Source organism: Oxyura jamaicensis, chromosome 5 (assembly GCF_011077185.1).
Source record: "Oxyura jamaicensis isolate SHBP4307 breed ruddy duck chromosome 5, BPBGC_Ojam_1.0, whole genome shotgun sequence".
Taxonomy (NCBI): Eukaryota; Metazoa; Chordata; class Aves; order Anseriformes; family Anatidae; genus Oxyura; species Oxyura jamaicensis.
In genome coordinates this window covers 63,238,354-63,253,488 of record NC_048897.1, presented here as the reverse complement: position 1 = coordinate 63,253,488, position 15,135 = coordinate 63,238,354, and the positions used below count along the sequence as shown (strand labels likewise).

The window sequence follows — 15,135 nt, the reverse complement described above, 5'->3', positions numbered from 1 at the left end:
ACCAGCTACTAGGAGGAAAAATAACTGTCCTAACTGAAACCAGGACAACCTCTTATTCACATTACTCCCTTATCTTCCACTACTTTGTAATATCTTTAAAAGTTGCTTGTTAAAATTTTTAAAAATAAATTTACACTGGAGATCCAGTGCTAAACTTTGGGTACCCTGTCCTAAAAGCCAAAAAGCAAAGAAGTACAATTACCAAAATAAGCAGCTTATCTTAGTTTACCAAACACCTGAGTGCCACTTCGAGGCAGCAGAGTATGTGGCATTTAATATCTCCAGCTGCTCAATAGTCCTGGATTCTACTTTCTAAGCACTAAGCATTTATATCCTGGTAAGGTTTAATACAGAAAAATCAAAATCACAACTGCCAGGAGACATAAGGAGTAAATGTGAGGAGGTTACAGCTGAGTGCTGTTTTGTGATAAATCACAAACTCTCATTCACTAAACTTCCTACAAATATGGTACTCAACTTCTAGTTTCAAGTTCTATGACCTTCAGAGGAATGCATTTTTATTATGATAAGGGAGTTAGCGATGCTACCTAATAAATCTTAGATAAGTTTGCTGCATTCATTAGGAACCCTAATTATCAGGTTTGGAAATCTCCCCATTTAAATTATTATTCTGAAGAGACTAGTACGTCCAGCAAAAGGGATGTACCATCTGAATTTTTGTTCTTTTAAAAATAAACAGTTTAAAGTTTTCATTATAATAAGGATATTTTTGAGTTGGAGCACAGCTGGCACTCCCTTCTTTCATCTTACACTTCAACTACGCTTTTCAGAAAAAAAAAATAATATTTGTTGCAAGGGCCATTATAACAATGTTTGAACACACAACCTCATTGGATTCTGGACCACTATGTTCAGCACCGGAGAAACCTGGCTGAAAATGTGAGTTACTTCTGAAGGATTAACAAATGCCCATGCTTCAGGAAAAAATGTAGGAAGCCACACTACCAGCAGCTTTATGCATGTTGGATGATTTGATTAATGAAGAGACAAGTATTTGTTTAGCACTTCAGAAGAAGGTAGAGGGAGGGGAGAGGAAGACATCCAGAAGCCTACCTGGTTCATTCACTACCAGGAGCAAGACTACCAATTAGGATGTTTGTAAACTGAGGACTGACAGGAAGCCAACTTCTACTTAATAACAAGGAGAGAACCTGGTATCCACTCCTCATCCTGCTGCTTAGCCTACAGCTATGTAACATGGCAGCACCCAGCACAGCTCGGGCTTACCTTTTGCTTTCTCAGCTCTGTGGGAAGGAAAACACCAGATGAAGTAGGTTTTATTCACTCCCAAAGCATTTGTTTGACAGTCTTTGGAAATGAGAACAATATGAAAAGGAACGGAAGGGGTTTGGCAGATAAAGACAATCCCATTTTATCATTTGCAGGTGCACCAGTGTGGTTAGTACAGGGAGACAAGGCTCTGAACTAGCACTGAGTCAGGCATGAAACCTCCGGTCTCCATCCCCATTTCTGCCTCGAGCTCCTTCTCGGCTGACTCACACCCTGGCCCCCAAATCCCCTCGAGCCACAGGCTCTCCTCTCTTACACCTCCTCACTAAATCAGCACCCCACCAGAGGAGCCCACAGAACCTTCCCACACAGTGGAGCTGTCAACACTACCGAGGGTGGGAAGGACTGACAGCACATGGCACTACCTGAGAAGAGCCCCTGTGGTTTTATCCAAGCCCTGGAAATGTAGCCATAAATAATTTTTGAGTCATTCTCTTGCAGTAAGTTTCCCAAAAACAGTTTTTGGACAGGAACACAATTATAAAACAAGATTTGAAAGACCACATCCAGGAACAAGGGAAACTACTGAAGCCAGCAGAGACTGAGTTCAAGATTGTTCCATCTGCTTTGCAGGAATCTGCATGCTAATTAAACACGTATGTATCTACACATATACTTTTAAATGCACATACATATATATTTATATACACAACACTTAAAAGTTCCTAGCTCAGTTTTATTTACTTGCTTTATGCTAACATTGCCTACTTAGGCCTTAAAACCAGCAGCTCGAATTGTACTGTCCTCTGCCCAGATAGTGCCCAGAGTGGGGTCTGTAGCGCTCAGGAGCCCAAAGCTGCACACAGAAGCCTGCTGCCACCCCATCCACATCCACCACCACCTAAAACTGGGTTCACCCAGAGACAAATATTAAAAATTACCGAGCCAACTGATAATTACACAATAGATCTTTAAACAAGCCTCAGTTCTCCTCAAGTGCAAGCATCTGTTTTGAAAAACAAACAAACAAACAAAAAAACAACATATGTACTTAGAGTGGGGAAAAAAAAAAGATAACACCACATCCACATGCTTTGGAGAATCAACACCTCCCTTCAGTGCAAGTCTAGGATGTTTTCACATGCAGTGATCTCAGCTCTTCTCAAGCACAAATCTGCAGTCATGGGAGAGCCAGAATTTCAGGTGCTCAGCATAAACCAGGTCCTGCCCTCTGATACATATGCATACATATCTCAAACATCAGTTGAGGGCCTGCTTTATACACACGTTCATATCTGTATCATTTATACAGGTAAACTGCCAGTATATCAAGTGTTTGAAGTAAAGAACCTCCTCCATACAGAGAGGTTCAAAATAAATGTTTAGAGCCCATGTTAAATGTCATATGACTTGAAAAGGCTAGTGAACACACTCTGCAACTAGCTGGATGAACTCTTGCTTCTTACCATATCACTTCTTACCATATCATGTTGTGTATGTTAAAAAATTTAGAGATATTTGAACTGCTAGCACAGTGAACAACATTTTTTTTTCCAATTGTCTAGTTATGTTCTACTTTACAAAGAAAGAAATAGTAATTACAGATTCTGAATGCATTCCTCTGATTTTACTAGTAAAAGATGAAAATGATGGAGAAACTTTACCAGGAGAATAAATTTATGCTCTTTTTCCAAATAGATTTGAAAAAACACAGAAGAATTTATAGTTTTGGCTACCTAGCACAGAATTCTCTTTTCCAGTAATATCGGTGAACTGTGCAAATGCCAAGTCCAGAAACAGCAATTCAGAACAGTATCAATTCCCATCTACATGTTTGTCATGGAAGGAAGTAGATCTATGTATGTTAAATGTTTATCAAACAGAAGGATTCCTACAGACTCAAAAAAAAAAGTTCCTTTTTGCCACAATTTTCAGCATGCTTTTCTGCATTGCTTTGTTTTTATTTTGGTTTCTTCGACAAAGAAAGGAAAAATTAAAGTCCACAATAAGTCAACTCTGAAATAGCAGTGGGTTTGAACTTCTTGAAAATGGTTCAACTGTTTTTACTTATCCAGCTTAAAATCACATCATTGTAGAAACTCTGGAAACTGTATTTGGCAGTGTTTTTCAAGAGCAATTTAGGCAATGGGTTCGTGTTATTTAGTTGGAGTGAAACATTCTGTATGCAGGAAACTTGTGTATATTGTTACTCTAATGAGAGTAACCTAAGTGTAGCTGAAGAGTTTACAAGCATGAAAATCAGGAAGTACAGCATTTTGCTCTTGAATACTGTGCAAAAAGTAACGAGCTACTGGGTGAGGAAGCAGATTCTTGTTTTCTGATTTAAAACAAACAAACAAAAAACAGCAGACACACCACAAGGAGTAGTTTACATTCTGATTGCATTGTCTCCTTCAAAGATGGGGAAGATTGTAAGAAGTCTGACTGCAAAACCGTAGATGAGAAGAAGAACTGTGAGCTGCAGAATCAGCTACAGCACTCATGGCCCAACCTCATATAAAGCCTTCAAGTGATTTTTTTATTTTTAAGTGATGACTATTAGCTTGGCTCTGTTTACAGAACTGCAATTGCAAAGAGTTTATTTTGTAATTATGCTTTAACAATTAAGAATTTTACTCCAGCTGATCACTTCAGCCAGATCCCGGCAACTCCACTGGTGAGGTGAGCACTGGGCCCAGCTGTCAGGATTTTATTTGCTAAATTCCTGTTTGCCTGCTCCTCTACTAAAAATGGTAGCTGGTATAAAATGCAAAAAACAACAACAACAACAACCACCTGAAAATCACCAGCTGCACCAAAGGAAAATCATTTTGTGCATACTGTAGCCTAATGTCTTTGCACTGCTTTTTCGGTTGGGTCTATCAGCATTTCTGAGAATTCCTTATCTGCATGTGGGGCTGTCAGTGGACATCACAGCAGTGTTCAGGGAGTCTGCTGCCTTCTTGCAACATGTCTCCTCTCATTTATGTTACATAGATAGGCTTTCACAGCAGACTGTGATTCACGTGCAAGGAATGTTTGCTAGATATCCCCACAGAGCCCACAGATTGTGGTTACTGCTTTCATTTGCAGCAATCTGAAGATTTGTGTTTCTCTCATTAAATCAGTGATGAATCATTGAAGTGCAAGTCCAGGCATAGACCACATTCACAACGAACATCTAAGTATTTCACAGAACATCTATATGCATACTGTTCATACACAGACATTCTATATTCATTTGCAATTTGATCATATGTACAGCATAGATACATCCATTAATTTCTGCAAATATTTACATCATGCCACTAAAAATAAATCTTTACTCTCAAAGAGCAGAAATACCATAATTTCAACACTGCTGGACGTGTTGATTAGCCTCTTACCTGACAACCTTGTAAAGCTTTATACAGGCTGTATTTTATGCACCATGACTTCCATGAGTCTTCTCGCCATATATAGAAATTAATCACTTGGCTGAAGGACTTTGCAGAACCAGGCCCTGGCTTTGTGATGTTACACTTGATTGAGCAGGGTTTCATTTTATACCTCACATGGATCTCGATAATGTTTTGTGTTGCAAATACTTTCTCAAGCTAACCATGGAAATTTGGACTTGGGACTGTATATGCAGGTGAGGTGTATGTGGATAATCTCCTATAATTTGTTAAACATCATACACATTCTCATTCTTCCCCTTTCCTGTCTGTTTTTATCACACTGATGCTCAATGACATGTTAAAGCCTTTTCAAAAGATCAGAAAGGGAGGGAGGAAGCACAGGTCAAAAAGGGAAGTGATGGGAAAAAGGAAAGGAAAAAAACAGAGGCAGTCAGGAAAGCAGTGCAAGCAGATGTAATGGCATACATTGTTTTCTAAAGAAACATGCTGTACGGACATTACGTTATAAAAAGTGTGTCTAGGTACCCCCCAGGGTGCCCTTCCTTTCTCTTCTACTGCAATACAGTCAAGTAACTTCTTAAAACCGGACCTACTTGGAGCAACTTTTAGCTATCATTAAACAGTAAATAAGTGAATTGCTCTCAGACAAAGCTATTAAGAATCATCAGTCACAGAATAGATAGAGTAAGATGGCATGAGCTAAAGTATTTTGTTCAGTTTTTACAAGAGTTATACCAACTTTCAGTGGTTCCCTCTATCAACCTACAGTATTTTCATGCTCTGCTGAAGATCGTTTCCTGTCCTTTCCACCACCAAGCAGACCACCTCTTTCTACCAACTACCAAGTACCAATCATCCACATTGTGCTTGCTAAAAAGCATTTACATGCAAGTGTTTAAATCCTTAAATAATGCAGGATTTTCTTTTCCTGTTATTTAGCAACTAGAACCAATGCTAGGTGACAAAGACAGATCTCCCAAAACTCCATAAAGCAGTTTCCAAAGAACAGTTTAGTGCTGTTGAAACACATTTGACCAGCTCTGGTGTCTTACAGCATGCATCAAGCAGCAAATGGGGGAGCCGGCTGACTATGTGTGAGTGGCACATTGCAAAACTCTGTTTAAATGACGCAAGAAGTTCTTGTGAGCCAGAAATGAATGTACGCTGACTTATGAGCTTACATCTCACGGCTGATCGACGCTGATGTCTAAAGAGGCACAGAAAACTTGTCTGTTGTGATTGAGGTAGACTGTAAAACAGCACGCTTTTAGGACTGCTCTGACATGCTGTACGTTTCCAGAATTAAAATATTTGAAAGTTTTACAAAATTGTTTGGTATTGGTCACAGTTTCAAAAAGTATATTAAGGAGAAACCTTGCTTTTGTAGATAATCAAGTTTAAAAGGTTCTAAATTAGGAAATTCAGAAATGACTTTTACCACTTACCTTAGTGTTCACACAAGATTTTCCACGTTTGTACTCTTTGTGACTTGCTCTTTTATCAAGCTTGTTCCACAAAGCTTTGGCCTTCCATGTGGTTACTCTTGACTTCAGTTTGGTGTAAAAGTTTCTATTGTCCAAAGGATCTAATTCAAGTTGGCGAGTGAGAATATTAAAAGCCTGAATGGTACCTTTGCATGTTGATGCTTGGACAAAGTTTTCAAATATCTGTCCAGCTTGACTGTATTTTTCATCATCGTTTTCCCCCATGTTCTGGAAGAAGTGTTGAAAAGGATTAAGCTGGAGCTCTTGTGCTAGGGTACAGGTAACCAACACTAGCAGGTACTTCCAAACATGTTATTCCTAGAAAATATAAACATAGGTCATGTTAAAGCAGGTTCTACGAAAATTAAGTCCATAAATTGCATATCCAATGTGAATATAATAACACAGCATGACTATTGGACGACAAGGTACAAAATGTTAGCAAGGGTATTTAAGACGTGCTACAAATAAACCTACTTGCACTGTCATGACAAGTACTTCATGAAGACTGTTACAAAACTCCTACACATAAGTCTACTTCAAAATCAACCTACTTCACCTGAAGTCTGAGAATTTCCTTAATTTTTATCCAGTGATAAATGCTAGCTAACAGATTAAGAAAAAACAAATGGTCAGATGCTTTTCCTAACCAGAATTTAAGTCACAGCAAGTACATCTCTAGCAACATTTTGGTCTTTAGAATCCTTAGAAATCTGCAGCCACAAGTCAATGCCATTTTAGGGAATTTTCTCCTGTTGTACAAGCTAGGGACAAGAGCACAGCTTAGCCAGAGCAATTCAGAACTGGCCCAATCACTTACCACAAGCAAATGCACACAACAGGCTAAGCAGAAACATTATCACAAGGTGCACCAGAACTGATGAAACAGTATATGAATACCACAGAGAACTCCCCTTTTTCTAACTCTTGCCAAAATGAGAAATGGTTTGGTGCTGTACTGCATGGAAAGGAATTTTATCTCCGCACACTAAAAATTGAACTTATGTGTTTGGACTTTTACCCTGTCATGTGCTAATGATATAAAGTAATGATGTTTGGCCCACTAAGCTCCACTGGCTTTTCCTAGTAATATGATCCCTGTCAAACTGTGCCTCATAGTCCAGATAAATACCCTTACACTCTGTAAAAGCAAAGCTATTCTAAATTAAGTTTGCAAGAACAAAAATACTTTCATTGGGGTACTCCCTTATCCTTCCTTAACCTTGCTCTCAAATCTCTAATGGGGAGTGTCTTAGAGTCAGACAAGGTCCAAAGAAAATATCCAAGTGGATTTCACATTTTCCAAGAGAATTATTACATGTTATGTATAAACTTGTTCTCAGAAGAGGGTATACCTGAACTCAAGTGCTGAGATTTAAGTCACATATTCTTTTTCTTGCTATTAAAGAATTATCTACCAGCCCAAGCAATCAAAAACTAAATCAATGCTTGCCTAACCTCCCACATAATTAGTTATTTTGCTTGGAACATCATCTGTTGGCTGATAGTTTTAGAACAAATAGTTAGAAGTGCCTTTGAAGTTATACTTTTAATTTAACACTTTTCACAAACTATTCATTCTCTGCTTGCATTTCCTTCAAAGAAGAAAAGAGAAAACGTAACCAGTATATTTAAGTAACGAAGAGACAAACCGAGTCTATCTTACAATCCTCTAATACAGAAGAATATTATGCAACATATTAAAGAGATCCCATGGGGAGATATAAGGAAGCATTTGGAACACTCACATTCCCTAGCTATACTCAAAATAAATAACCTTAGTGTGCACATCATCAGTCTGCTGTTGGTTTGTGGTTAAAATAAATTGGCAATGTTAAGAGTTTGTACATTTTCTTAGAACAAATGTCATGATTAAATATGTAGTGCCAAGAATAAGTCAGGAATTTTTTGTTTTCCCCTCTGAATACTTCATTTATAGTATGCTCTGTGCCCTTTTCTGAAGAGTTTCATGAAGTACAAACATTTTATATGCCCCAACTTCCAGAAGGTTTAATTTTTCAAGAAACTGAGTGCTATGAACTCCCTTTGACTCGAGAGGAGTTGAGGATGTCCAGCACCTCTCCAGGTTCAAGGCCTTGATTAATGAGCACAATCCTCCAACAACTGCATGCCGGCCTGAAGCAGCCTGGCCACCAGGACACGTGGGCAAGGGGGTCCAGGTGTGACACTCACCAGTCCTTGGGAAGTCAGAGATAGACAGTGGCTTTTGGGTATACAGGCACCCCAGGATTTGAGACCAATTAAAAAAAAAAAAAAAAAAAAGAAACTTATTTTATGTAACTTCCGTATCTGCTGGACAGATATTTAACAAAAAGCCAAAGCATTTTTCTTTTCACTTCAAATAATTACAAATAGCTTCTTGGTGACTGTGGAAGTGTCAGTGAAATGCTGCACTATGGACAGTTCAGCCAAGTGTGTGGCAGCCAGATTAGGTTTTCTTCATGGCTTTAAACTTGCATTGTTATTGCCTCAGCACTACAAGACTTTGACCCAACAGTCATAAAACAATACATCCTCCCCAATGTTTTCAATAGCTCACCACAAGATCGTTATCATGCTCATGTAACACAAATATCCTTAAAATTCCAGCATAATTGATAAGAGTTCAATCACAAACTCTTAAATTTCTTTTCTGCACACAGAAAGGAGACTTACAGCCTCAGCTGTTTCCAACCAGAAAGGAAAGGGCCGGGGGGAGCAGGAAGAGAAAAAGCTGAAAAGTAGAGCCATACCTGAAGCAACCTAAAAGGAAAATCAGCAAGTGCCAGGTCTGATATGGTGAAGAGGAGAGTAGGAGCCACCGTGGGCAAAGTGAATGGCAGGGAAACATTTCTAGCTCGATGCAAGCTAGTGGCAGCATGTGTTGCATAAGCACACAAATGCACACAGCAGGCCTGGGCTTCCCCTGCCTTTCCTTTGCCAGAAGAGAGCAGCTAAGAGACCTTCCCCGGCCGCCTTAAAACTTTCCTCCTTCAACTCTGCAAAGCCATGATTGAGGCTGTTTTTGATGGACATGAAATTTTCTCCACCTGAATATCAAAAAGTCTCCCATCTTATCCATAATGAGAAACAGCATCTCAGCAGACAATTGCTCACCAGCTGAGCATTTCTCCTTGCTGCAACACAGGTTATGTTCTCCAAAAAAGCCAGTTTGTGGTCAGAAAGGCCAGATGACACAGGAGACTCTGGTTACTGGAGTTTCTGGTTTGCTGGAAATACCTTTTATTTATTTATTTTTTATTATTATTTTTTGCATTAAGACTGTGTTGACAGATGACAGAGAAGAAAACGATGCTGTAAGGATATGCAACTCATGCTTTCTTCTGAGGAGCCAGTGGTATTTCACTGCAGTATTGTGCATAACTCACTAAAAATAATGCAACGAGGACCAGAAGTTGAATGGAGTAATTAACTACAGTAAGTTTTGTGTTCCATAATCAGCTCAAAAGCTTAAAATGTAATACATAAGCTGTTTACCTGTAGTGGGAAAAAGGCCAAAGAAACAAACAAAAGCGTTTGAGGAAAATACAGGAGTTCTTAGAGGACCATCATTCACTCTTTTTCCTCCTTCACCATATGGATCATTCATGTGATGAAATACAGGCCTGAAAATCTAATCAAGGTGAGTATTGAGGCCGAAATCACAACTTAAACTGGTCAAAGTGTCTGTTGAACTTCTTCTGGAAACACAAACCAAAAATATTGTGAAGTTAATTTGAAATTTTACTCAAGTACTGCAATAAAAAATTAGACCACAGAAAATAAGAGAATTAGAGAGCAGGAAAAAGCACTGTTTGTCCAGACTATTAAGTCAGAACTGAAGCATCCACAGGTTTTGGTAGTTTTAGGTTAGATTCACAGCTAACAATAGGTCCCATGCATGATGCATTAAGTGCATATGAGGATTTGGCTTTCTACAGAGTTTCCCGTGCTATCAAGAAGCTCTGGAAGGCTCCCAGACACGAGCTGCAGACAATGAGAAGCAGAAGGGTTGCATTTTTATGATAAGTTATCCCTTTCTGCCTCCAGTCAGGGAGGAAACAGGAATGTCACAGAGAGAACTTGACAACTGCTCTTCATCCCTGGTGGCTACCCAAGGAGAAAGTTTAAAAAATTGGAGAAAGGACATAAAGAAAGTGGAAATTAAAGCAATGGTGCCTGTGCAGACATGTACATATGAAAGCAAATGCCTGCAGTCTTGGCTGATGCTTCGTTTTTGTGGAACAAGCTCTATTGCTACTGGTAATTTTGAGAGTAGTAAACAAAACGTTAGGATAATTTCATGAATTATCACTCCCTAAATTAATGTACAGAGCTAGTCCACATCTGCACATGAGACCCTTCAGCATAATACCACAAACAAAGTTGACATAAAGGAGTCATTAAATGAAAACGACTAACTTTTGACAATAATACCATGGTGTATTATTGGTGTAACGCTTGTGTTTTGAGGCAGTATGCTCTCAAGATTTTTTTATTTTTTTTGGAGTCTTAGTTGTCCCATTGGAGAGATTGAAGACCACTAATTTTAACTTGCAGCACATTCAAGTCCTTCTTTAGTCTCCTAGTGCTCTTTTTCTAATGCTTGAGAACAAGTTCCTCAGGGAGATTGGAAAGGAATTAAATTCCTAGCATTTCAATACTACTAATCCCAATTCCGTTTTCAATACAGCCCTAATTCTGCTATGTTTACCGAGAGCAAATTCTTTTATTAAGACTTCAGTTTGGCATGCAGGCTACATACAATACATTTACTGTTTGCTTAAGGTTAAAAACATCAACAGGAACGAAAAAGTGGATTCTGCAGTAATTCAGTGGAATCTGTAGTAATTGTTTACTTTGGTGCTTCTTCATCATCAGTAAAAACTGCAGTATTCCTGCTCTCTTCCCTAATTCAGATGTCTAAAATCTCAGCATCATTACGGTAAGTGACATTTGCATGTGAAACTGACTGCATTATGGACCATGTAGGCTTTTCCACTTAGTTTCTACTCACACCAGACACTTTGCTTTCATGGTGGCCATTTTAAATACAAATATTTCTATCTGGAGGAAACATAGCTTTTTGGTGGTTTGGTTTCTTCGCATGTTTTCCTGGAATTGACATTATGTGATTCTGGTAACAACTGAACCTCTCCCTTGTTTTGCTTATAAAACCAGTTAAAACACAAAAGTACATTTGCCTAAAATACTCAGTTTTTATTGGTGACAAAGAGAAAACACATTTCTTGAGATATACAACCCTCACAGAAACATCAATGAATAGAAATCACTTCTGAACAAAGCCTCGTGAACAGCCTTTCTATATAAACAGCTAAATTCTTTTTCTGTATTTTTATAAAGAGCTGACTTCCACAGAACTCCTGCAAAATAACTTTTCAGGCCAAGTATGGAATTCAAAACAGTTCCTACCGAGACTCTCTGTGCCTCTGAACTTACAAGGTTACGGTACACGCTATCAGCTTGTTTTGCCGAAGTCATATGAGATGTTTCCAACAGCCTTCCAAACGTGTGCTGCTGTGCTGATTTAACCTGCTACATCTGGAATCAGCCCAGAAAAAAAACAGAGATGGAAGCACATGCACAAACACTAACACTTCGCTGTGAATATTTTTGATGCATACACAGGAAGAATAAAACGAGATGATCTACCAGTAGGATTTGACCAGCCACACAGATTAAGTCACACTGCACACATTTTAAAGTTGAAGACTTTAAAAATAGTCCAGTTTATTTTTTGATGTTACTGGTCTGAAGTTTCCAGTTTTACAGTGGGAATATGCTAAATCATTGACAAAAAAATTAGATCAATCCCTTGAGCCTGCAGCTTGCACGTGCCTCCATACATCGTTGCATGTGCAAACATACATCGTTGGCATGGATGAGGCACAGGATGCTGCCCAAGGCCTGCACGTGTAATCCCAAAGACTCAAACATCTGCACCTGCTGGTGGGGCCAAAGCCACCCTGCATTTGCTCTGCCATACAGCCACTCTTGCAATGAAGAATTCAGACAAAATTAAACAGAAAACTTGCAATTGTGTGGGTTGCACCATTCTGCCGCCTGCACGAGAAGTCCTGTCCTGGGAGCATCACTGAAACCCCCTGGGCACTCCTTTTGCAGAACACAGGCACAAGTATTTTAAATGAACAACGATGCATATTTTTTCAGGTATCTGTACGCAGCATGTACTCAAACTACTGATCAGAAATATGGATATATGTAAAACTCACTCCTCAGAAAATATTTTTTTTTCCTAGCAATGGTGTTACACTACCTATACCACCAGAAACTGCAACTCTAAACTTTTAAGTTAAATGGTTTTGAGGGAAAAAGATTCTCTAGCCCAATTATTATTCTTTGATGTTAGCACAATGAAGATAGTGTATTTATTTTACGCAGATTTTGACTTAAATATATTTAAGTGCTGCTTATACCTTTATTATCTGATTTTAATTCATGTTTTACTCAAAATACAGAACAAAAATATGCAATGTAAGTTTTTACCGTTACAGTAACTTTAAACAAATGTTTTATGATCAATTCTGTTTCCCTGATATCAATTACTGTTTCATATGGTAAACACCTGCAAAACATCCAAGTTCTGTCCTTCAGCATCTGTTTTATAAACCTTCTTTTTAACTAGAAAAAAAAGCTTGTTGAAGGACAACAAAAACTCAGCATATGTGGATGGATCATCTTAAGGCTATTTCAGGCATTCTGCCCATATACAAATACTGAGATCTGAACCAAACAGTAACCTAAGGAGGTTAAAGAATCCTAAAGAATAGATTAAGGAGGCTTAAAGAATCTAAATATCCTCAAGTACGGAAGATGTGTGTCCCTGCTGCAAGCTGTGTGGTAACAGTCATTAGCACAAACCTGCTAAAACAAGGGCTGGCTTCTTCCACGGATCTCCAGAAACACCAAACTTTTGTAGCCTCCTTACTGGGACCTTCAGAAATTACAACAGAGCCTAAAACATGATGATGGGAACACTGTTGCTCCTCTTTGGGCACCATTATGGGGCAGGGGTTAAGGTGAGGCCCCCACCATACAGGCTAGTAGGTGCTCTTTGCTGGAGGAATTTGGTATTTTGATTCGCCCAGGTTCGCCCAGAGCTTGTTCATCTGACATAGGTTCACAGGCTATACCCTGAGGTAGGAAAGGAGAAACTCACATCTCACATCATTTTGGGAAGGATTTAAACACAAACAAGCAACAAAGCAGAACAAAAAGCCCCTTGAGCCTGGGTGCATTAAACCGTGGATGTATTTATCTAGCAAGAGCATCCCCATGCATGTGGTTATACACAGGTGGAGCGCATTCAGATATACTCAAGTTTTTTACACATCATTACAGCTGAAATCAGCTAAACTTAAGCCTGACAGTCATCTGGGCTTGCCACATACCCTAAAGCTTTCAGGCAGGTGGGCGGACTGGAGAAAAATGTGAACAAGTTCACAGTGATGATATTTATCATGAGGAATAATTTATTGCTGATTCCTTATGATTAGTCATTTCCCGTTAAACTACATGTGTGCAAAAAAAGTTCAATGGCTAGTAAACCAGGACCATACACGCAGGTCACTTCATGTTGCATGTTTGAGTGCAGCTCATGCATACTTCAGTCATTGACTTAGTCTCTTTGCCTAAAAATTATGCTTTCCTAAACAGAGTTAATATGCACGATGGACAGATAATATTTCATGAAACAAAAGTACCAATTACAGGACAGATTGATTTTGCAAGAATTGTTAATTGATCAAAATCAGATAAAAACCTAATGCTCAGGATCTGGTTCTGTTTTCTTCATACCATCCCCTGCATACCCTGCTATTTTCATATGCAACAGTCTCCTCTGTAAGGCACAGTGAAGATTACCAGAATTTTAACAGTCACAGAGAACCATAAAATTTGGATGAATATAAATTTCAGAGAATTTAGAATTTAGTTGGCCAAGATTAAGGCACACCTAACGGGTCACACATTGCTTCACGAGTTTTCTAGATAGACAATTAAACCCCAAAAAAGTATTCAGCTTGGTGGGTTTTGGTTGTTGCTGTTTTGTTTGCTTGTTTTTAAGACAGCAACTTACAGTGAGTATTTAAAAACTGTTATTTCTAACGGAGTGGTAAAAGGTCTATTAAAGGGTCCCAAGTTTCCATATAGTAAATATCTTCACAGAAAACTTTGGGCGATTAAGCCACATTCATTAGGGGGTTAATGTTATACATAAACAAGATACTAAAACCTCACTCTTGTTTAGACTGGTTACAAGAAAGAACATTTTTCAGCGCTGCTGTAGTAAATTATAAACACAATATAAACAACAGTAGAAAGTTTATGCTGATATTTTTCCTAGGTCGGGATCACAAGAGAGAAAGAAGTATGCCATAAAGAATTTAACATCAGCCAGCAAGCAAGCACACCTGTCAAGGAAAGGTGCCTGTTATTCAAGTTAAATGATGTTATGAGAGAACTGTCAGTGAAAACAGTTAAGTGGACAAACTTAAAGCTCTCTGAAAATCCTGCCTTGTTTTTCCTGTGATGACACAATTTCAAGCTCACATACTACAACAGTTGAGGTACTGAACTTACTGAGGTCTGAACTTAGCACAGAACAGGCAGCGGGTTAGATGGTTAATCAGCACAAGATATTCCACTTTCAGTAGGATGCTAGGACAGGGGTCTGACAGCTTCAGACAGTAAGTTTACCGTTCAGCTACTGTAGTCATGTTCAACAGGGAGGCGGCAGAGCCAGGTGTGCTGAGCAGGGGTGCAGGCGATGCAGAGGGAGCTCCCACGCCACTCGGTGCTGCACAGCCACTGCACCGCTGCTGCACCGCACTCCCACTTGCAGCCCTACGTCCTCCTCTCTGCTCCTCACCTCCAAGCCATAGGGAAAACTCCGATAGCACAACTGTGTCTGAGAAGCATGAAAAAACATATACCCACCAGCTGACAGAGCCAGGTCA

The 15,135-nt window shown here is 39.1% G+C and overlaps 1 protein-coding gene across 6 annotated transcripts in view; it reads right to left on the bottom strand.

Moving 5' to 3' along the window:
• The window catches only part of MICAL2 (microtubule associated monooxygenase, calponin and LIM domain containing 2), a 125,828-nt gene that overhangs the window by 96,516 nt on the left and 14,177 nt on the right, over nucleotides 1-15,135 (bottom strand). For all 6 annotated transcript variants that reach the window (XM_035327476.1, XM_035327477.1, XM_035327478.1 and 3 more), the window contains exon 3: nucleotides 6,098-6,454. In XM_035327476.1, the coding sequence (XP_035183367.1) occupies nucleotides 6,098-6,361 (264 nt within the window). In that variant the 5' untranslated portion in view covers nucleotides 6,362-6,454. The remainder of the gene's footprint in view (nucleotides 1-6,097; nucleotides 6,455-15,135) is intronic.